This window comes from Lepus europaeus, chromosome 17 (genome assembly GCF_033115175.1).
Source record: "Lepus europaeus isolate LE1 chromosome 17, mLepTim1.pri, whole genome shotgun sequence".
In the NCBI taxonomy this organism is placed as follows: domain Eukaryota; kingdom Metazoa; phylum Chordata; class Mammalia; order Lagomorpha; family Leporidae; genus Lepus; species Lepus europaeus.
The window spans coordinates 76,004,232-76,025,454 of record NC_084843.1 but is presented as its reverse complement, the minus strand read 5'-3'; the positions used below and the strand labels follow the sequence as shown (position 1 = coordinate 76,025,454).

General features: G+C 52.4%; 1 protein-coding gene and 1 pseudogene across 1 annotated transcript in view; one reads left to right on the top strand and one right to left on the bottom strand.

The window, feature by feature from the left end:
• LOC133775995 (glutamate receptor ionotropic, delta-1) overlaps nucleotides 1-21,223 on the top strand; it is a 706,634-nt gene that overhangs the window by 125,196 nt on the left and 560,215 nt on the right. The window contains exon 3 of the mRNA XM_062214629.1: nucleotides 104-388. Coding sequence (XP_062070613.1) covers nucleotides 104-388 — 285 coding nt within the window. The remainder of the gene's footprint in view (nucleotides 1-103; nucleotides 389-21,223) is intronic.
• LOC133776134 (high mobility group protein B1-like) lies at nucleotides 4,805-5,696 on the bottom strand (annotated as a pseudogene).

Below are 21,223 nucleotides of genomic sequence, written 5' to 3'. Positions count from 1 at the left end.
TGGTGCCAGGGTGGGGTGGGGATGGGGAGGGCGGTGTCTCCCAGGGTCCCAGGCGTGGGCTGCTGAGGCTGACCCTCCCTCTCTGTCTCCTCTCTCTTTGCAGCCTGTGACCTCATGACCCAGGGCATTTTGGCCCTGGTCACGTCCACGGGCTGTGCGTCCGCCAACGCCCTGCAGTCGCTCACCGACGCCATGCACATCCCACACCTCTTTGTCCAGCGCAACCCCAGCGGCTCGCCCCGCACTGCCTGCCAGCTGAACCCTAGCCCCGAGGGAGAGGCCTACACGCTGGCCTCCAGGCCGCCCGTCCGTCTGAACGACGTCATGCTCCGCCTCGTGACCGAGCTGCGCTGGCAGAAGTTCGTCATGTTCTACGACAGCGAGTACGGTGAGTGGGGGAGGAGCCCAGGACCCGGATCTGTAGACAGGCATGAGCGTTGCCTGGCAACAGCACCGTATCCTGACAGCTGAAGTTTGAGTCATCTTAGAGTTTTCAGTAAAATATTAATCAACTGCTGGCAGGGGTCCGAGGGGCTGCACACAGGCAGCGGTGGAGGCCACCAGCCTGGATTCTCCTGGACGCCTCCCCTCCGAAGGTGGCCCGGCCTTCTGGGTTCCCAGCCCGACCCACCCTCGTCCGTCCTCCGTTTTGGGGTGAAGGTCAGGAGGAAGGGATGGCCTGAGTGTCCTGGGGACAGTCCAGCGTCGGTGAGCACAGCTGGACGTGGCTTCTCTGATGACCTGTCCCCTGATGAAAATTTGGCTTCTTGGGAAAACACAAAGATGTGTGCTTTGCAGGAAATGGCTTAGATTTTTCTCACAGCAGCTCTGCACAAAACCCGCCTGACTCCTCGTCCTGACATAGCATGGTTTCCATCTCTGATGTTCTGTTTTGAGATAGTTGAGATTCACGGACAATTATGAGAGATCGTACAGATTCCAGGCACCCTACACTCGGGCTGCCCGAGGCTAGCATCTCGCACAACTGGAGTGTTTGATGCTGACCTGGTCTGCTGGCCTTGTTTGTATCTCACCGGCTTACAGGCACTGTGAGTGTGGCTGTCCCCTCTCCCTTATAGACCTGGGTGACCCCCGGTTAGGACAGAGCGCAGCTCCATCACCAGAAACCCTGGGGCCAGCCCTGCATAGCCGCAACCACCACCATAACACGGTGTGAGGGTCAGTGGCTCCATGCCCGGGGCCAGGGTAGAACAGGTGGAGCCTTGAACATCTCTCTCCCTCTTTTTTCCCCCCCTCTCGGTGAAATAATTCATTTGCCAAGAATGTAACTAAGAAAAGAAATCAGCATATGTTTGCATTTGCCTAAATACCCTGCTTCTCTAAGCCCGAGATGTTGCCCGCAGCTCTTGAGCAAATACGCCGGAAGAGCTGACAGTTACTGTTATCAGACAAAGATGGAGCTCCGTCCAGGACCTGAGGTCTCCCTCCTACCTCTGCTCCATCCCAAGACTTGGAGACAAGTTGGAGACCTTGCAACAGCCCCCAGATGCCCACAGGGCAGCCCCTGAGAACACTTCAGGCTGGTGGCTCTGACGCTGGGCCCTGTGGGAGCTGTGGGCCCAGAGAGGGCTGGGGCTGCTGTGGTCCAGTGTGCACAGGCCCATCCCACCCCGCATCCCCTGGGTGCTGCTGCTCCCCTTCTGCTCTGGCCTGGGAGTGGGCCTTGGGAGCCTCGGCCACAGGGAGGACCAGTGCTCGGCTCTGTCCAGCCTGCCCACTCCTTCTGGATGCCAGTGATGCCTGCAGACTGAGTGATGCCTGAAGGCATTTGTCCAGCACCTGTGTTTGCTTCTTACAACACCCCTTACTCCCATGAAGCTTGAGAAACAAGTCATTGCTCCAGCAAGGTCATCCCTGACCCCTGTGCGCCTGGCTTACCCCTTCTCCTGCCCTCAGCCTGTTCTGGGCTTCTCAACACTGGATGACATCTCTTGTGGGGTAGCAATTTCCAGGACAGCTGGCCGTGTCTCTGCTGCCCTGGCACAGAAGAAATAGTCACTGTTGTGCATGAACAGTGCTTGGATGCAGATGTGGAGTTTCCAGCAATTTTTGCACAAGAAAAAGGAGAAATGGGGAGAAACACAGGATGTGGGGAAGGGGCTTGGAGGCACATGTTTCATTCCTGCCCCGCCAGTCAACCTCCTTTTCTGACATGGGTGCCTTTGCTGCCTGTGCTGGGGATGCGGTAGTTCCAACCAGACTTCTCTTTGCCATCCATTCTATAGACGCAGGGGGACCCGTGGCTTTCCTCCGGTGGACCACTGTGGCTGCTGGTTCAGGAGTCTGTGGCTGTCATGTTGGGAAATTGACTGAGGCTGGATGTGGGCTCAGGGCTGGAAGATACTGTGATCGCTCTGTGAGGTTTCCATGGTGCAAGGGAGGGACTGGAAGCCACTTGCTGTGTGGTTGAGTCCAATCTGGGGCTGAGGTGGCACTTGGGGCACTGTCCAGGGTGCTGACATGTTGGCTCAGGGCTTTCGGGGCAGGGGGGTGGGGGTCCGAGCTCTCTTGCTGGATTCTGTGTAGGACAGCCTGCCTTTGCCTGGCTTTAGCATTGACCTTTGGAGCTGACAAACCCCAGCACGTTGTCTGTACAACTTTAACCAGCCCAGCTCCTGCTGCCGTCCGGCTGCTCCCTGCACGCATAGCTTGTGTGAAGTGATTGGGACCCGCGTGCCGTTTGATGCATCACCTCCATTCCTTAGTGAGGGTGTGGGCAGGCGGCCGTCCGTTCGAGTGCCTTGGGTATATTCACATCGCTTGCACAGCCAAGACAAACGAAACCCCTCAGGGCCCCTCCTCCAGCCCACAGACTGCAGATGAGCCCAATTAAAGAGCAAATTGCTTGTAAAGACTGTTTTACTCCTCCCAAATTCAAACAGAAGTGGTTTGGGAAGTTCCGGCTTTTTGATGCTGATCGACAAATACCTTTACATAACATCTGTTGTAGGATAATTGCTAAGTTTTACAAACAAGGCCTTTTGACCTTAAGACCCACAGGCTTAGCCAAGGCAACATTCTATTTCTGTAACTGGGGCTTACGCATCTCCAGGTCAGCTCTCCTGTCCCCAGCCAGGTTTGTCTTTACAGAACATCACATGTAAGGTCCCTCCTTTGTAGATGAGACCCAGTTCTTGCTCAGTTGCCCATCAGAGTCCACTTAAGCCCAGGAATGTTCTGCCCAGGTGGAGACAGAGGACTGGGCACCAAGCCACGAGCCAGAGATCACAGCAGGAAAAGCCGGGGGCCTTGAGACAGGACCTGGCAGAGGAGCGAGAGAGGAGTTTGTATGTGTACGGTTTGTGCCATTTGGTAAAATTCCATGGAAAATACTTGTATGCTTGTTGTGACAGTGAAAGGAAAAATAAAAGAGAAGCTGACATTTGGGAGAGAAAATCTGTAACATTGAAATACCAAAAGTTTGGATGGAACAGAGCAGAGCACTTTCTGACTTGCCGCTCCAAATGCTGGGATATTATTCATGTGTGTGTGTTGGGGGGTGGAGGGGGTGTCTGTAGCTGCAGCCACAGTTTCCCTCTGGTGAGTACACTTGGATGAGGGTTGTAGTTGGGATAGTGTAGTAGACATACTGATTCAGCTGTTCAACAGATATTCCCAGTCTCCGTGTGCACCATGTATTTTGCGAGGCGCATAAGGGTGGAGCGACTAGGCTCAAGTTGCACAGTCCTGGGATTGGAAGTCAGGACCCACGGGCTCTTTCTGCTGTAGCAGTTCCAGGGTGCAGGGATTCCCTTTTTGGCCTCTGGGCTGGCATGCAGGGCTGGGATGGGTTGGGAGCTGGGATTCAGCAAAGGAGAACCCCAGGGCTCTGCCTGAGTGGGCATTGTCTATTCGTGCTTGTTTTAAAATTATTTTCAAATCCATGAAAGTTCTGTGTGGTCACAATGAGTGTGTCCAGTTAAAGAATAATAAGTGAAATGAATGCTTATGAACCCATGATCAGCTTAAAATATGTGAAGGGTCTTTGTGTGCTTCCTGCTTGGAGGACATAACCTCCATCCTGACCGTGTGCTATGCAATTCATTAATTTTTTGATAATCTTACCACACAAGTGTGGATCTTTTTTCTTTTTTTTGACAGGCAGAGTGGACAGTGAGAGAGAGACACAGAGAGAAAGGTCTTCCTTTTGCCGTTGGTTCACCCTCCAATGGCCGCCACGGTTGGCGCGCTGCGGCCGGCGCACTGTGCTGATCCGATGGCAGGAGCCAGGTGCTTATCCTGGTCTCCCATGGGGTGCAGGACCCAAGCACTTGGGCCATCCTCCACTGCACTCCCTGGCCACAGCAGAAAGCTGGCCTGCAAGAGGGGCAACCGGGACAGGATCGGTGCCCCGACTGGGACTAGAACCGGTATGCCGGCGCCGCAAGGCGGAGGATTTAGCCTAGTGAGCCGCGGCGCTGGCCACAAGTGTGGATCTTTTTTTTTTTTTTTTTTTTTTTTTTTTTTTTTTTTAATAAAAAAAATTGTATTTACTTAGAAGCATTCAGAATGTCAACAAAACAGCTGCAACTTTTTTTTTTTTGCAATTACAGAGTGGTATTCAGTTAACAGAACAACAATTATTTCGTATAAGCTGCATCAGAGACAACTGAAGATGAAAAAACTACCGTCCCCATATATAACTAATTTGTGCTGTGCACCAACAAGAACCTGCTTTAAATTTCCATGCCAATTTACAACCCCCATACTGTACCAGGCAAGGTTAGTGGCTATTGAAAATACCACCAGGACAGGGCTATCTAAAGACACATTCGGTAGTGTGTTAACTATACAAAAAAAGACACTGTACAGTTTAAAAACAAATCTTACACAGCCTTACATTTCAATTTTTTTTCTTTAAAAGGAGTGAGTTGTGTACAGGGGGGTTAAATGCTTTATAGACAAGAAAAAAAAAACTGCGCTAGAACCAACTTATTCATCATCATCATCTTCTTCTTCATCTTCATCTTCTTCGTCTTCCTCTTCCTCCTCATCCTCTTCGTCTTCTTCATCTTCCTCCTCTTCCTTCTTTTTCTTGCTCTTTTCAGCCTTGACGACTCCCTTTTTCGCTGCATCAGGTTTTCCTTTAGCTCGGTATGCGGCAATATCCTTCTCGTACTTTTCCTTCAGCTTGGCAGCCTTCTTCTCGTAGGGCTGCTTGTCATCTGCAGCAGTGTTATTCCACATCTCTCCTAGTTTCTTTGCAACATCACCAATGGACAGGCCAGGATGCTCTCCTTTGATTTTGGGGCGATACTCAGAACAGAACAAGAAAAAGGCCGAAGGAGGCCTCTTGGGTGCATTGGGATCCTTGAACTTCTTTTTTGTCTCCCCTTTAGGAGGGATATAGGTTTTCATTTCTCTTTCATAACGAGCCTTGTCCGCCTTTGCCATGTCTTCAAATTTTCCCTTCTCTTTAGCAGACATGGTCTTCCACCTCTCTGAGCACTTCTTAGAAAACTCTGAGAAGTTGACGGAAGCATCTGGGTGCTTCTTCTTATGCTCCTCCCGGCAAGTTTGCACAAAGAATGCATGATGACATTTTGCCTCTCGGCTTCTTAGGATCTCCTTTGCCCATGTTTAGTTATTTTTCCTCAGCGAGGCACAGAGTCGCCCAGTGCCCGTCCGGCTCTCACTTGCCCCGGCGCTGTCTCTATGGAGCTCAATGTACTGCAATGGCTCACAAGTGTGGATCTTAAAATACACCAAGGATACTTCAGAAAGTCTGCAGAGGGGCTGGTGTTGGGGCGCAGCAGGTTAAGCCGCCACTTGCAATGCTGGTATCCCATATCAGAGTGCTGATTTGAGTCCAGCTTGCTCCACTTCTTTTTTTTTTTTTTTTTATTTTTGACAGGCAGAGTGGACAGTGAGAGAGAGACAGAGAGAAAGGTCTTCCTTTTGCCGTTGGTTCACCCTCCAATGGCCGCTGCGGTAGCGCGCTGTGGCCGGCGCACCGCGCTTATCCGATGGCAGGAGCCAGGTGCTTCTCCTGGTCTCCCATGGGGTGCAGGGCCCAAGCACTTGGGCCATCCTCCACTGCACTCCCTGGCCACAGCAGAGAGCTGGCCTGGAAGAGGGGCAACCGGGACAGGATCGGTGCCCCGACCGGGACTAGAACCCGGTGTGCCGGCGCCGCAAGGCGGAGGATTAGCCTAGTGAGCCGCGGCGCCGGCCAGCTTGCTCCACTTCTGATCCAGCTCCCTGTTCATGCACTTGGGAGGGCAGTGGATGGTGGTGCATGTCCTTGGGTCCCTACTGTCCACGTGAGAGATCCAAGTGGAGCTCTGGGCTGCTAATTTCTGCCTGGCCCAGCGCTGGCTGTTGTAGGCTTTTGGGGAATGAACCAGCAGATAGAAGATCTCTCTCTCTCTCTCTCTTGCTCACTCTCTCTCTCTCTCTCGCTATTTCTCTCTCTCTCTTTCCCCACCTCTCTATCTGTCACTCTGCTTTTCAAATAAATAAAACAGGTCTTTGAAATATTTTTTGGAAAAAATTGAGTTGAAAGGTCAGTTTTTTATTGCAAATTTTTTTTTGGGAATTCACGCATATAAGCAATCTTCATAAAATTCATGAAAATGTTGATCATGAAAAAACTGTGCATGTACTTCAAAATTATTTTGCACCAGAATAAACTTATTTTTTAAAAATAAGTTTGCTTATATTTATTTATTTATTTAAAAATCAGATTGACAGAGAGAGAGGGAGCGACAGAGAGATCTTCCATCTGCTGTTTCACTCCCCAAATGCCCACAACAGCTGGACTAGACCAGGCCAAAGCCAGGAGCCAGGAATTCCATGTGGGTCTCTGACATAGGTGTCAGGGACCACCTACTTGAGCCATCATCTGCTGCCTCCAAGGAGCATTAGCAGGAAGCTGGATGGGAAGCACAGAGTAGTCGAGACTTGGACTGGTGCTCCCACATGGGAGGCAGGCGTCCCAAGCTGCGGCTCTGTCCGCTGTGCTACATGATGGTTCTTGAACTTTCCTTCTTCTTCTTTTTTTTTATTTTTGACAGGCAGAGTGGACAGTGAGAGAGAGAGACAGAGAGAAAGGTCTTCCTTTGCTGTTGGTTCACCCTCCAATGGCCGCCGCGGCCGGTGCGTTGCGGCTGGCGCACCATGCTGATCCAAAGGCAGGAGCCAGGTGCTTATCCTGGTCTCCCATGGGGTGCAGGGCCCAAGCACTTGGACCATCCTCCACTGCACTCCCTGGCCACAGCAGAGAGCTGGCCTGGAAGAGGGGCAACTGGGACAGAATCCGGCGCTCCAACCAGGACTAGAACCTGGTGTGCCGGCGCCGCAAGGTGGAGGATTAGCCTATTGAGCCGCAGCGCCAGCCCTGAATTTTCCTTCTTATCCTGTTTTCCATGAACTGTTCGAAGTAGCCTCGTGCTGTTTAGTTAGTCTGCTTGTGAATCTCATATGTGTGGAATAACATTTCTTTCTTTTTTTAAAAAAGATTTATTTATTTGAAAGTCAGAGTTACACAGAGAGAGGAGAGGCAGAGAGGAGAGGCAGAGAGAGAGAGGTCTTCCATTCACAGTTGGCCGCAATGGCCAGGAGCTTCCTCTGGGTGTCCCACATGGGTGCAGGGGCCCAAGCACTTGGGCCATCTTCTACTGCTTCCCCAGGGCACAGCAGAGAGCTGGATGGGAAGTGGAGCAGCCGGGTCTCGAATCAGCACCCATATGGGATGCCAGCACTTCAGGCCATGGCATTAACCCTCTGTGCCACAGCGCTGGCCCCAGTGGAATAACACTTTTGTGTCCTTCTGTGGTTGCTTTTTTCACTCAACCTTGGGTTTTTGAGATTCATCCATCTGATGCCAGTGAGTGTATTAACCATTTTCAGTGCTTCCTGGTATACCATGACCTACGTATCCCTTTGGTTGTTAGTGGGCAGTTGGGTTTTTTACAGGACTTGTAGTATCACAAGCGATCCTGGTAGGACACTCTCCTATTTGTCTCTTGATGTTAGTGTGCAAGAGTCTCCAGGGAGCAGCACTGCTGGACTCTGAGAGGTCAACACCTGTTTCTCTTGGTTCGCTTCTCTCGATGGCGCCCCCAAGCGGTCCCTATCTGCAGTGCACCAGAGTTCTCTAAATTCCCCACCCTCGCCAACTCCTCGTCTTACCTTTACTTTTAAGTCTCTAGTGTAAAAGGTGGCCTTACTCTGATTGCAGTTTACATTTTTTTGATGAGAAATGAAGTTGGCCATCTTCTCATATCTCTATTTTGTTTTCTCTTCCGTGAAATGCCTGTTGGTAGCTGTCTTTTTTTTTTTTTTTTTTTCCCCAAATGGAGTCTGCTTTTGTCAACGTGGCAAATATCTTCTCTCTGTTAGTTGCTGGTCATAATAAAAAGATGTTCTTCATTGTATTGTCAAAATGTATTCATCTTTTTTGTGGTCGGCTCTCTCCCTTGTCTCATTGAAAAAGCCCTTCCCTACCGAATGTCGGAGTTTGCTGCTAAACTCCTGCTCTCTACACAGAGAAGTATTGTTCCCCTGGCCAGGCACCCATAGCCCTGCGCCTGGACCCTGCTGCCAATCTGCCTCTCCTTATCTCTCCCTCCCAGCCCTGGACACTGCTGCACTGTGCCATGACCTTGGAGTTGATCTTGTTCTTGGTGGTGATTGAAGAAGGCTCACTCATTCAGCACAGCCTATGGCCAGGCTGTCAGAGAGTTTCCTGCAGGAGGTGACAAAGAAAAGGCATTGGGTGGGAAGAGTGTTCGAGGCAGAGGGAAGAGCTTGTCGGGAGGCCTGGGAACAACAGAGAAGAAAGGAACCTTGCTGCTGGGTGATGGGTGGCAGCCAGGGCTGAGGCTGGGGCAGGTGTGGAGGCTTCACTGCTAAGCTCAGGGTCCCTGCTGTGTCTTGCTTCCTTGTCTGGTGCCTTTGGGTTTGGTTCTTCACACCCGTCCAGGGATCTGAGGGCAGAGAGAGATGAGTCTTCATCGCCAGAAGGCTCTGGTCCTCCCACGGCATTCCTGTGCCGACTCACTGGCTACAAACAAAAGAGACGGAACCAAAACATGGGCAGCAACTGTGGTCTGACCGAGGGCAAACAGCAGGCCCAGAGCCACGCAGAGGTGGGGCCTGAGCTCCCCAGGTGACCGAGGCCTGTGCTGGGATCCACATGGGAGCTTTGGCTGCACTGCCTCAGTCAAGAATACACTGATTCAGCTGGCATAGATCTACATGAATTTTTAGTAAACACATTAAAAAACAATCCAGGGACAGAATGATGCTGCTAAAATTGGAACAAGAAATTTTAGATTTCATTGGTAATAATGAGTCTCCACGTAAAAAATTTCCCCCAATGACATCTTAACACAGGATGCTATTACACAGAGTGGCTGCTTACTTTGGATTAGACCACAATGTTGATCAGAGTGGGAAGTCTGTCATCGTAAACAAAACTAGCAATACAGGAATACCTGGTAAAAAATTTAATGAACATATTAAGGATGATAGAGGTGAAGACTTTCAGAAATGATATATCCTTAAGAGAGGTAACTCTAGCTTTGAAAAGATGATAATCAGATGAGAATACATTTGAAAGATGACAGAAGTAAATCTATGGAAGAAAGTGAAGAAGAGTACCAGAGAGCTAGAGACCGAATATTTTCCCAAGATTCCCAAGAGATTAGCCCAGCTTGTAAACACTGGGGATCCTTTCCATCCCAGACCCCAGCTCCTATGGTTAGGTGGAAAGACCCCCTGACAGGAGAATGGAAGGGACCACACCCTCTGCTAACCAAGGGTCGAGGATATGCTTGTGTCTTTCCAGAGAATGCGGGACAGCCCATTTGGGTACCAGCCAAAAACATCAAGCCTGCAACTGACAGCCAACCAGAACCAGCTGAACAAGACTGAGAGTCTGCCTTGTTAGCGGACGCACCTGCCCTATCATCCTACCCCGAGAAACTGCCCATAGCCACATCCATTACTGCTTTGTACCCCACTAGCTCTGGTCAGGTCACTCAAATGGCCCACAGCCTGCGTGTGGTCATGCCATTCCTGATTACCACTGTTCCTCATTCCTACCCCCATCTGAGCAAGCACTCCTGTGGGCTCCCGTTTTGAGTGCTGGTTAGTCAATGATGGGTAAGATCCCCTGGGGGACAACCTAAGACAGGCACAGCCTCATACAGAGACCACATGGAAACGGGGTCAACAATGGTATGGCCAAGAATCATGCCTCCCGTTGCTCAAAAATAAATGAAAAGTGGGAAATGTAGTGGAATGAGAAGGTGAGAAGGTCATGCCAAGATGGCCGCTGACAAATGTGGTGGAATGAGAAGGTGAGAAGGTCATGCCAAGATGGCCGCTGACAACAGAAACTGCCTGGCAACAGGCCGTGATTGGATGGCTTCGGAACCACATGACAACAGAGTCTGACTGACAGCAGGCTGTGACTGGATGGTTTCAGAAACTGGCTGGCAACAGAACCTGACTGGCAACAGGCTGTGATTGGATGGCTTTGTAAACTGCCTAGCAACAGGCTGTGATTGGTTAGGGCATAGACCGCCTCTTGACTGGATTGGCTGCCTTGGCTCTGTAAGCAGCTGTAGCAACTGAAATAAATGAATCTGCAGGCTGCTTGCCTCAGGCCTGCTTACACCCGACTCCCAGGGTCTGTGTGGTGACTTCGTGCCTCTTGCCCCCACCATGCTCCTCCTCTCAGAAATGAATCCACAGCAACATCTCTACCTCGCAGCATCTGTGTACCTGGTGGGTCTGTATTGCCTCTGCTCTACAGATGAGGAAACCAGGCTCAGAGAAGGGGGTGGGAGTTTGCTCTAGGTCATCTGGCTGGTGACAAGACAGGCTGGGTTTGATTCCCAAGGCCCTAATATCTCTGCTCACAGCCTGTGGCAAAGCTGCGGGGAGGTGTTTTTTCAGTGTGTGACATCTATTGTGGCAGTGTTGATAATGGCAGGAATTGGCAACGGCTTAAATGTGCATCTTTGGCAAATTGGTTAAATATCGTATGTGTCCATTTAATGGAAAACTGTAGTTCTTTTAAAAATTGTATTTGAAGAGTGGGGATGGAGGGGAGGGGAGAGCATGAGAGAGAGAGCTGCTATCTGTTTCATTCCCCAGATGCCCACAGTGACTGTGACTGGGCTGGGTCAGTCTGACTCTGGGAGCCAATAATTCAATCCTTGTCTCCCGTGTGGAGGACCCAATTACTTTGGCCATCACCACCGGCTCCAGAGTCTGCATTAGCGGGAAACTGGAACAGGGAGCACAGTTGGGACTTGAACTTGAGTGCTCAGATATGAGACATGGACACCCTATCCGTGTCTTAACCACTAGACCAAATGCCCGCCCCTACAGTTCTTTGTGTACCTCGAGGCAGTAGTCGGCAAACATGTACTGTTAGCTGACACAGTGAGAACAGTGGTCAGAGCATAGCTCTGTGCAAATGTGAGCTTTATCCGAGAGTGCTTCACGAAACTAATGGAAAACAGGATTAAAAAATCAATTTACTTCGGTGCGAAAAAGTTTTAAAATCCATGCATTAAAGCGGCCTTCAAAAATTCATGGCAAATGCTTCGCATGAAAAAACTATGCATACATTTCAGAATTTCTTTCACTAATATCCACTTGTCTTTTAATTCCTTTTTCTCTGAACCTTGTGAATGTGTGTCAAGAGTAGATGCTCTCAGTCTGTAGAAGGAAAATGCAGGGAAACAGTGGCTTGGGGTGGGATGGGAGATGTCGCTGCATGATTTCTTGTACCTTTTGGGGTTTGTGTCAGGTGCATAAAGATAATAAGTAAACTAAAAAAGTGGACATGAATAGCTCCCATCCCTTTCTGCAAACTTTCATTTCCCTGGGCTTCTGCTTCCTCACGTGTGGAGCCAGGCTGGTCATTTCTGAGCCCTGGCAAAAAGCACCTCACATCCTGTCTGGCACATGGTGATGGTTTATAAGGTGCAGAATGTCTGGCCCTGTCCTGGCAACCACAGGCGAGACATGAAATTCAATAAATGCTTAGACCTTCCCCCACCTTCCCAGGACTACAGCAGGGAGCTTGATTGGAAGAGGAGCAGCTGGGACCCAAACCAGAGTCTATATGAGATGCAGGTACTATAGACAGAGACTTAACCCATCATGCCACAGTGCCAGCCCCAGCAGGTTAACTTTTAAGTTGATAATTTTGTATGGCCTGCTCATGATGTTATAAATATCTGAATGTGGCCCTTGGAGGAAAAAAGGTCCCTCACCACTGGCCAATCATGGTAACCGTGTTGGGGGTGGTGGTGCTGGGAGCTGGAGGAGTTGGCATTCGAGACTCTCAGGGCAGTGAGTGGGCTTGGGGCAGTCTCTGTGGGCACTGGGGCAAGAGATTTTTGCCTGTTGGCTTCTTCACTCTGGCTGAGGTTATTGGATTTTGTAGATGGGGGCCCGGGCCCTGTAGCAGCCTTGCTGGCTTGAGTCCTGGCCTTGCCTCCATAGCTGTCACTCAGTCTTGCTATGCAGTCGCTTCTTCATTTATGAAATTGGGATAAAATGACCATTCTCGCATGGATGTGTTCCGTGTGGGGATTGAATGATTAATTTGTATAAAGGGCTCAGCTCAATGCCTGGCATATGCTAAGTGCTCAATAAGCTTCCTGCTCAGGAATTGTGCCCAGTGGGGGCCCCAGTACTGCTGACCCCCCGGCCTCCCAAATGATGAGTCCCATCCTGGCCTGTGCTGCAGCCCAGAAAACAACTATATCTTGGTTGCATTGTTGGTGCTTGGGGAGACAGACATGGGCGGGGGTCAGCTCTCCCGTGATGAGGCCGGGCTACCTGACCCACCTGGGGTCACAGTGCATGGCCACATGTGGCTCTGTGAACCATTGTGCCTTCTATGCTGGTTCTCATAGCAAATATCTATCAGCCATTGGACCCCAGCCCCAGAGTCTTCTTGCAGTAAGACTCCCCAGAAGGAAGTGAACTATGATGACGAATTAAATGGAATCTGTGTTCTCGCAAGCTGCCTCTCCATTCCAGGTACTGGCAGAGCAGGCAGGCACTAGGACTGAACTCGGACAGCACATGAGCTCATTAATAATACATAGCAGATCATGATGGCATTAGTTTAAATGGAAGTAATAAATACTTTTTCCAGATGAAATGAGTAAGTGAACATACTTGCTAGGAACCCTACCAAAGAAGTTCAACTCTAACTTTCCTCGGATGAGTGTTTTGGGTTCTGTTCTTTGATTTAATTGCAAAGCAGATGTGCTATGGGGCATGCTAATTGCCACGTTCACTAGGAGATTAAAGTTCATTAACTCTGAGGTTCCTGTACCCTCTCCACGAGGAGATGCTGTGCAGGGAAGGGCTGGGTGCGGAGACAGCACTGGCTCCCGAGTGTGCCCCCTGGTGCAGCTATATCCTGCAGGCACTACGCGAGCAAGGATTTGGCCAGACCACTTGCATTTTCCTGCAGTGCCCCTTGGAGGACGGGTGTGGGCTCTTGTGAAGATACCCCTTCTGCCTGACCAAGGGGCTGGATTGTTAAATACCAGAACTCCAGGGCAGGCATCAATGAGATGCAGCCTCAAGCCTCTCAAAGACCCCTGGGTCTGAGTGGGACCCGCCTCCCCCTGCCTCATCCAGCCCCTGGTGTGAGTGGAATTGTGGTCTCAGTGGAACCCTCCTCTACCTCCCATCAGGAAGAGCGTGCTTTTTCCTAACAGGACCTAGCAACAGTCAAGAACGCACCTTCATTTATTAAGATTTAATTGGTGTGCAATAAAATGCATCTCTTATCTTGCATCGTTTTGATGGTTTTGACAAATGTGGCCATCATTCTGACTTCCACCTTAATTAAGGTGTGTAAGATTGCCCAACATAGGAATCTCTTCTTTTTTTATGAGACTATTTATATGAGATTCAGAGAGAGATGCAGCTGGCGTTGTAGTGCAGCAAGTTACGATGAAGCCTGGGATGCTGGCATCGCATGTGAGCACTGGTTTGAGTCTTGGCTACTGCACCTGGGAAAGCAGTGGAAGATGGCCCCTGCCCCCACGTGGGAGACCTGGAGGGAGTTCCAGGCTCCTGGCCCAGCCCTGACTTTTGCAGCCATTTCGGGGTGGGGAGCCAGCAGATAGAAGAGATTCTCTCTCTCTCTCTCTCTCTCTCTCTCTCTCTCTCTCTCTCTTTTTGTAACTCTGCCTAGAGAGGCAGGGAGGGAGACACACACACACACACAGTCATCAGTCACTTTGTCCCTGGCTGGATGGCCTGGGAGCCTATGGGCAGTGCTGAGAGCCTGGGTCTGGGAGGAGCCTCCGGGAGCTTTCCGTGCTCCAACAAGGGCCTCAGGTACCTGCAGTGTCAGTACCCTGCCCATAGAGGGAGTCAGTGAGGAAGCACGGGAGACAGCATGGAGGGTGGGAGGGAGCAGGGAGGCCCATGGGTGTCCAGGGCACATGCGTGACAGAAGTGGTCCCCAGCCAGGGCTGCAGCCCTGACCACCTGCTTACTGGCCAGAGATGCCCCTCTGCCCTGGCACCCTCTTGGACGTGGCCCTGGGGTGGTTATGAGCACAGACTTCAGTTGCAGAAGGAACTGTGCTGTAGTCTCTGCACGTCCTCATCAGTGACATGGGTACCACGGCTCCTCCCTCCTGGGCTGCTGGTGGGGCCCCGCTCCTAGTACATCAGCAGAGGGAGAGCCTCGCACGGTTAAAAGCTTGGCTCTGCCTGCTGCCAAAGTCTCCTAGCTGGAGACACCCATTTGGTGGCCCGGGAAGTGGGCTTCCCTTGCTTGCCCATAGCCCACCCAGCCTTGATGTCCAGGCATGGGCCATGGCAGCGGCATTTGGAAGGTTCCCCCTTCCCAGACAAGTCTCTCCAACAGCTTCTCCATGGACATCTTGGGAGATGGAAATGCTGGGAGCACCTTAGGATGTTTCCCTGTGGAAGCAGAGGTCCACTGTAACCTCTGGAGCCTCTGCCGCTCATAGAGGAGTAGCAGCCACCATGGCTGCCATGGGCCTCCGTACCCTCCCTGTGGGCACACCAGGCACAGTCCTGCCTCAGTACCTTTGCATTGGTTGTCGCCTCTGCTTGAAATCTGTTCCTGCTGATATCTACCCGATACTTCCTTAACAGTGGGGCTAGGCCCTGATTCTGTCTGCCTCATGATGCTGGACCCCGTCTCCTCCTGTACCCCTTTCTTTCCTGCCTCATCTTCTTCCAATGACTATATTCCTACTTAGATTTTTAAAAATATATTTATTTTATTTATTTGAAAGGAAGAATAACAGAGAGAGATGGACACACACACACACACACACACAGGTTTTCTGTTTGCTGGTTCACTCCCCAAAATGCTGAGATGGCCAGGGCTGGGCCAGGCTGAAGCCAAGAGCCTGGGGCTCCATCTGGGTCTCCCACATGGGTGGCAGGGCCCCAAGAACCTGGGCCATCTTCTGCCGCTTCCCCATGAACTATTATCAGGGAGAAGGATCCCAGATGTAGGAGGGGAAAACTGGCCCTTCCACAACTTCCAGCAGAGGGCTGGCGTGTTCAGCCTCCTGTGTTTATGCCTGTATCTTTGCCCCTGGTGGGCATGTAGGGCATGCCTGTGCGTGCTGGGGGTCAGGGCTTGATGGTAGGTTAGACGTGCCTAGCCCTTGGGAACGTGCTCCCCACAGCTCCACTCCTGTGAGGCAAGGAGCACCTGTCATTGTCATGGTGGGCTGGCAGTGGTGCTCCGAGGTGGTGGGAGGCCCCAGCTTCTGCTCCAGCAGCTGCTTCTCTTCCTGACCCTACCTTTTCCTCTCGTGTGTCTGGGCATGCTGACAACTCTCTGTGGTGCTTGGTTTCCTTATTTTGGAAGCAGCGTTGGTAAACATTCCTGGTACAGAGGGATCTAGTGAGGCTGATGTGAAATGAGCTCATAGGGTTGAGAGCGATGGAGATCCCGATGGTCTCATCGCTCATTTGTCTTGTTCCTCTTCAGTACCTGGGACAGCACCAGGCACGTGGCAGCTTATCATTGAGGTGTGTTTGGAACAGACCACCTTGGGAGGCGGTGGCCTTTGCATTCCAGCCGGGAGAAAGGGGGCTGCAGCAGGTAGAGGCAGCCTGGGTATAAAGCTCAGGGTGTGACATGGCATGGAGGGGACAGAGGAGACCGTGGAGGGTCAGCAGCTTCATGGCAAAGCTGGGAACAGGGATTGAGGGCTGGAGCTGCACCTGCTGCACCTGCTGCACCTGCTGCCTGGCCAGGAGTCTCAGTGGTCCATTCATTGTGTCTGTGGTAGGTCCATTCTTCTGATGTGAGGCATGTCATCCTGTGTGAACTCTCCTGTCCAGTAAGGATGACAGGACCAGAACCCTGTCCTCTGCTTGCATGGCCTGGCAGTGTTGGACACATGAACTTGCCTGTATGTTGTGTGGCTGGTTCTCCACCGTATGAAGCCAGATGGTTTCGATTTTGGTGATAGCTGCCCACCCATGTTGACTACCAGAGGTTCCAGCAGGGATGACAGGGCCACTGAGAACCAGAAGCTGGACGTCATGCCTGGACATGGCCATTGTCCACCTGGCGGCATTGTGTCTCCTCTCCAGGCCTCCATGTGTCTGATTCCCTGCTGGAACTTAGTCCCCAGCCTTCTCGGCATAGTGCCTGCCTGCTTCCAGCTGGGGGCAGTGGGACCCACGGAAGCCTGGGCTTGCATTGTCAACCTGTTGGCTTCTTTGCTCGTTTATTTCCTACACACTTCCAGAGCGGATGCACAGGTGCTTAACGATGCTCGGAGAGAGACCACGCGCTTACAAAAGCAGCAGTCTCCAAAAGCCGAGATGTGACAAGGACAGCTGTGGTCAGGGTGAAAGGGATGTGGCCTCAGGTTATGGAGTGTCCACATCCTCGGGCAGGAAGCAGCAGAAGGATCTGGCTTCCCCCCACACTGCACGGAAGCCCCCTTAGAGGGGCCCGACCTGTGCAGGAGACGCCGGGAGACGGCCTGGATGGTAACTAGCTCAGCTTTGAAGCCAGTGCAGGGTGGGTGCTTGTTTGTCGGTTGAGAGTCAAGTCCAGTTCTCTGACTGCACAGTGTAGCCCTCCTGGAACTTGCCTTTCTGGGAGGAGGGGGGGGCAGGATTCGCCCCCATGTGAATGTCCTTTGGGCTGGGCTTGGAAGAAGACCTCAAGTCCACACTTGGCAAGGAGTGCATGCTCTGGCTTTCCTTATTGGCCAGTGAGTGTGGCTTCCTGTGTCCACTCAGCCCAGTGCCATTGCACTCAAGCCCGTTGAGATCCTTCTTGGTCCCAGGTGCTGTGTGGGGCCGTGTGCTCTCATGGCCTGGCATTGTCTTCCATGAGCCAAATGAGAGCTGAGAGCCGTGTTAGAGCTGTGTGCTGTCCACCCCAGAGCTGTGGTGGAGCCTAGGAGGGCCCCTGAGGGCCTCTGGGAAGGCCCTTGGGTGCAGTGGAGTCTTAGGGGCTGAGAAGGGCTGAGCAGTGTGTGGAGGGGTATGTGGGGGACACTGGAAGGCATGGAGAGGCACTTGTGTTCCAAGGGCAGTGGGCAAATGTCGAGGGGTAGGCTGCTCTGTTGGCTTTGCCTTGTGGATTTTGTTTTGAAAAAATTTTTTTTGACAGGCAGAGTGGATAGTGAGAGAGAGAGACAGAGAGAAAAGTCTTCCTTTTTGACATTGGTTCATCCTCCAGTGGCCGCTGCGGCTGGCACACTGTGGCTGGCACACCGCGCTGATCCGAAAGCCAGGAGCCAGGTGCTTCCTCCTGGTCTCCCATGTGGGTGCAGGGCCCAAGGACTTGGGCCATCCTCCACTGCCTTCCTGGACCATAGCAGAGAGCTGGCCTGGAAGAGGGGCAACCGGTTTAGAATCCGGCGTCCCAACCGGGACTAGAACCCGGTGTGCCGGCGCTGCAAGGCGGAGGATTAGCCTGTTAAGCCACGGTGCCGGCCTGAAATTATTTTTTTAAAAACAAGATTCAACCAAATATTGTTGAACTCTTTTTTTAAAGAAGATTATTTATTTGAAGGGGAGAATTGGAGAGAGAGGGAGGGAGGGAGAGAGAGAGAGAGAGAGAGAATATTTTGCATCTGCTGGTTCACTCCCAAAATGGCCTCATGGGCAGGGTTGGGCCAGGTTGAAGCCAGGAACCAGGAGCTCCATCCAGGTCTCCCACGCAGGTGGCAGGGGACACAGTACTTGGCCCTTCCTCCATTGCTTTCCTAGGTGCATTAGCAGGGAGCTGGACCAGGAGTGGAGCCGCCAGGACTTGAACTGGTGCTCCGATATGGGATGCTGTCACTGCAGGTGGCATCTTAGCTCCCTGTGCCACAACACCAGCTCCTGAAATTATTTTGTGTCATCATGAAATGAAATGTTCTTGTTGAAAGCAATTAAGGTGGAATGCATAGGCGCCCCCTAGGCCCCCCTTCTCCCTCCCTGGGGGTGGATGCCTCTGGGCCTTCTTTGTCCATTTCCCGAGTGAGGTTGTTTCTGGTTCCTTGCTAGTACACAGGGCCATGGTGCACAGCCTGGAGTATTCTGAGGATCCTGTGGGACTGGCTGCCAGAAAGCCGAGTGTCCTGACTTCAGGGATGTTGTGCTTGTAGCCAGATGGCCGGGAGGTGCCAGCTACCAGCATGCGGAGAACAGATCCTGTTGAGGTCCTTGCTTTTTCCTGGTGACTGGGAGGAAGTGGGATTCTTGGTACGGTGTTGCCAAGAAGAAGTGTGGTTACACGGGAAGGCAGGCCGAAGTCCAAAATAAGAAAACCAGACGTGAAGCACGCGTGGGTCCTCCTGAGTCAGCAGAGGCTCTTGGGAGAGAGGGTTTGGGAATTGAGTCTCCTGCAGTGTTGCTGCATGTGTGAGCGTGGAAGTGAGTGGATGTGAGTTCAGAGAGCATGGGTGCCTCGGGAGCAGCAGCTGCTGTGTCTGGGCTGGGAATGGCCCATGTGAGCCTGTGGTGGTGACTGCACTGAGTGGTCCCTGGGCCAGGACGTGGAGCATGGGGCAGGTAGAAAAGAGGACAGGGTTCAGTCCACAGAGGGACTTTCTGGAACTTTCCATCTGTCTGAACTGGTCTGAGCTGGAGCTGGCTGCTTCCAGCCCCCAGAGAGCCCCAGGGGCCACTGTGGGAGGAGGGGTCCTTAGCTCTGACCCCCTGGAGCAGGGGGCTTTGAGTGAGCTGTCTGTCATCCTGCACGTGGGGCCTCATCTCCCCAGGCTCGGCTGCTCCGAGGCGGCAGGGTGGAGCTTCATGTGCAGATTGTGCAGAGTGCTGTGTGCTGCGCGCAGCCTCCCAGGGGGCAGAATGCGTCTTGGTGCCAGCACATCTGGGTCCTCATCCTGGTCCTCCAGGTGGCTCGGCAGGGTGGGGGTCTGCCCCCAGCTCCTGCTTGGATCAGTCTGGGGTGGGCTGCAGCTGTCAGTGGTGACCCAAATCAGTTTTTTTTTAAAAGATTTATTTTATTTACTAGGAAGGAGGGAGAAAGGGAAGGGGAGAGGGAGAGAGGCCTTCCATCCATTGGTTCACTCCTCAAATGTTGCAACAGCCAAGTTGGAACCAGTCTGAAGCCAAGAGCCTGAAGCTCCATCCGGGTCCCTCATGTGGATGGTGGGAGCCGAGCATGTGCGCCATCTTCTGCTGCCTTCCTAGGGGCGATGGCAGAGAGCTGATTTGGAAGCGGAGCAGTCGGGAACTCTAGCTAGAGCTCCAGTGTGGATGCTAGCATCACAAGTGGCGGCTTAACCCGCTGCTCCACAACGCCAGCCCCAAGGGTCACTTCCATTTTTTTTCCATTTGGTTTCTGAGGGTGTTGGAAGAGGGACATAGTCTCTTGGATCCCCTGCGTGTGGGTGTGTGGTACATGCTCTGGGTTTGTGTGTGGTGAGCGTTTGACGCTATGTCTCCTGAAAGTCATTCATTCTTTGCTCTGCTACCAAAGTCACTTTCCTGAAATGCACCATCCTGCTTGCAGCTCCAGGGCCCCTTCCTCCCTTTAAGGATCAAGTTTGGATCCCCTGACAGTGCCCGTGGGCCTCTGTGATCTGCCACACCTGTCCCTCCCCTGTCTCTCTCTCCTGCTGTCTCAAGACCTCATGTCCCAGCTATGCAGGAAGTTTCAGCTGGGGCCCAGGCAGGCAAGCGGCTCCATCCGGGTTGGTCGGAGGAGAGGGGTTAACATTCAGGACTCCGACAGGTGTTGGCAGAGGTGAGAACAGGGGAGGTGGAAGCAGCCCAGACTAACAACTAGAGGCAGGCACTGAGACCTCAGGGTTGGAGGGAGATGGTCGGTGAGCCAGGACTGCTTGGTTGGGATTGGGACCCCCTAAGGGGGCTAGGCCAGGGGACTTGGAGTCTGAAGGAGATCTAGCCATGGTAGAGACACCAGAGGCAGAGAGAGAGAGTGAAGTATATAGCTTTTCCCCTCCACATGTCCCCAGTTTCTTGATGCTGTCTATCATTGGCTAGATAGAACTAGAAAGTCAAAGAGTCTGCAAAGAGCCTGTGTGTGAATGTGAGTGTGTGTGTGTGTGTGTGTGTGTGGGTGGGTGGTTGTCAGAAGTCCCCTGGGCATAGTGAGGAGAGCAGGGCACAGCTCTGAGTGCAGACTGGCTGGGACCCCTGTTCCCATTGCTGGACTTGTCCTATCCGCTCCTGGTGGGGGCTCACCCTCGCCAGGCCCTCTCTCTGTCATCAAGACTCCGAGCGTCTCTCCATTCTGGAAGGCTTCTCTGGCTCCCATGTCCCTCTGCCAGACTGGCTGTCCCTCTCTGGGCTCCGCAGCCCTCTGGATGCCTCACACCAGGTCACGGGGTTGTCATCATGGAAGGTCTTTTCTCTCTTCCTCTGGGCAGTCGGCTCCTCAGGGGTGGAAATCCTGCTTGACTTGACTGAATCCTTGGCACCAAACTCTGGGCTTTGTCTGTAATGGGGCTGAGCAGATGCTTGTGCAATTCAGCAAACGGGTGAGAGGTAACAGAAATAAGATGTGGGGCTGCCCGCGCCGTGGCTTAACAGGCTAATCCTCTGCCTTGTGGCGCCGGCACACCAGGTTCTAGTCCTGGTTGGGGCGCCGGATTCTATCCTGGTTGCCCCTCTCCCCCCCGCCCCCCCCACAGCTCTCTGCTGTGGCCCGGGAGTGCAGTGGAGGATGGCCCAAGTCCTTGGGCCCTGCACCCACATGGGAGACCAGGAGA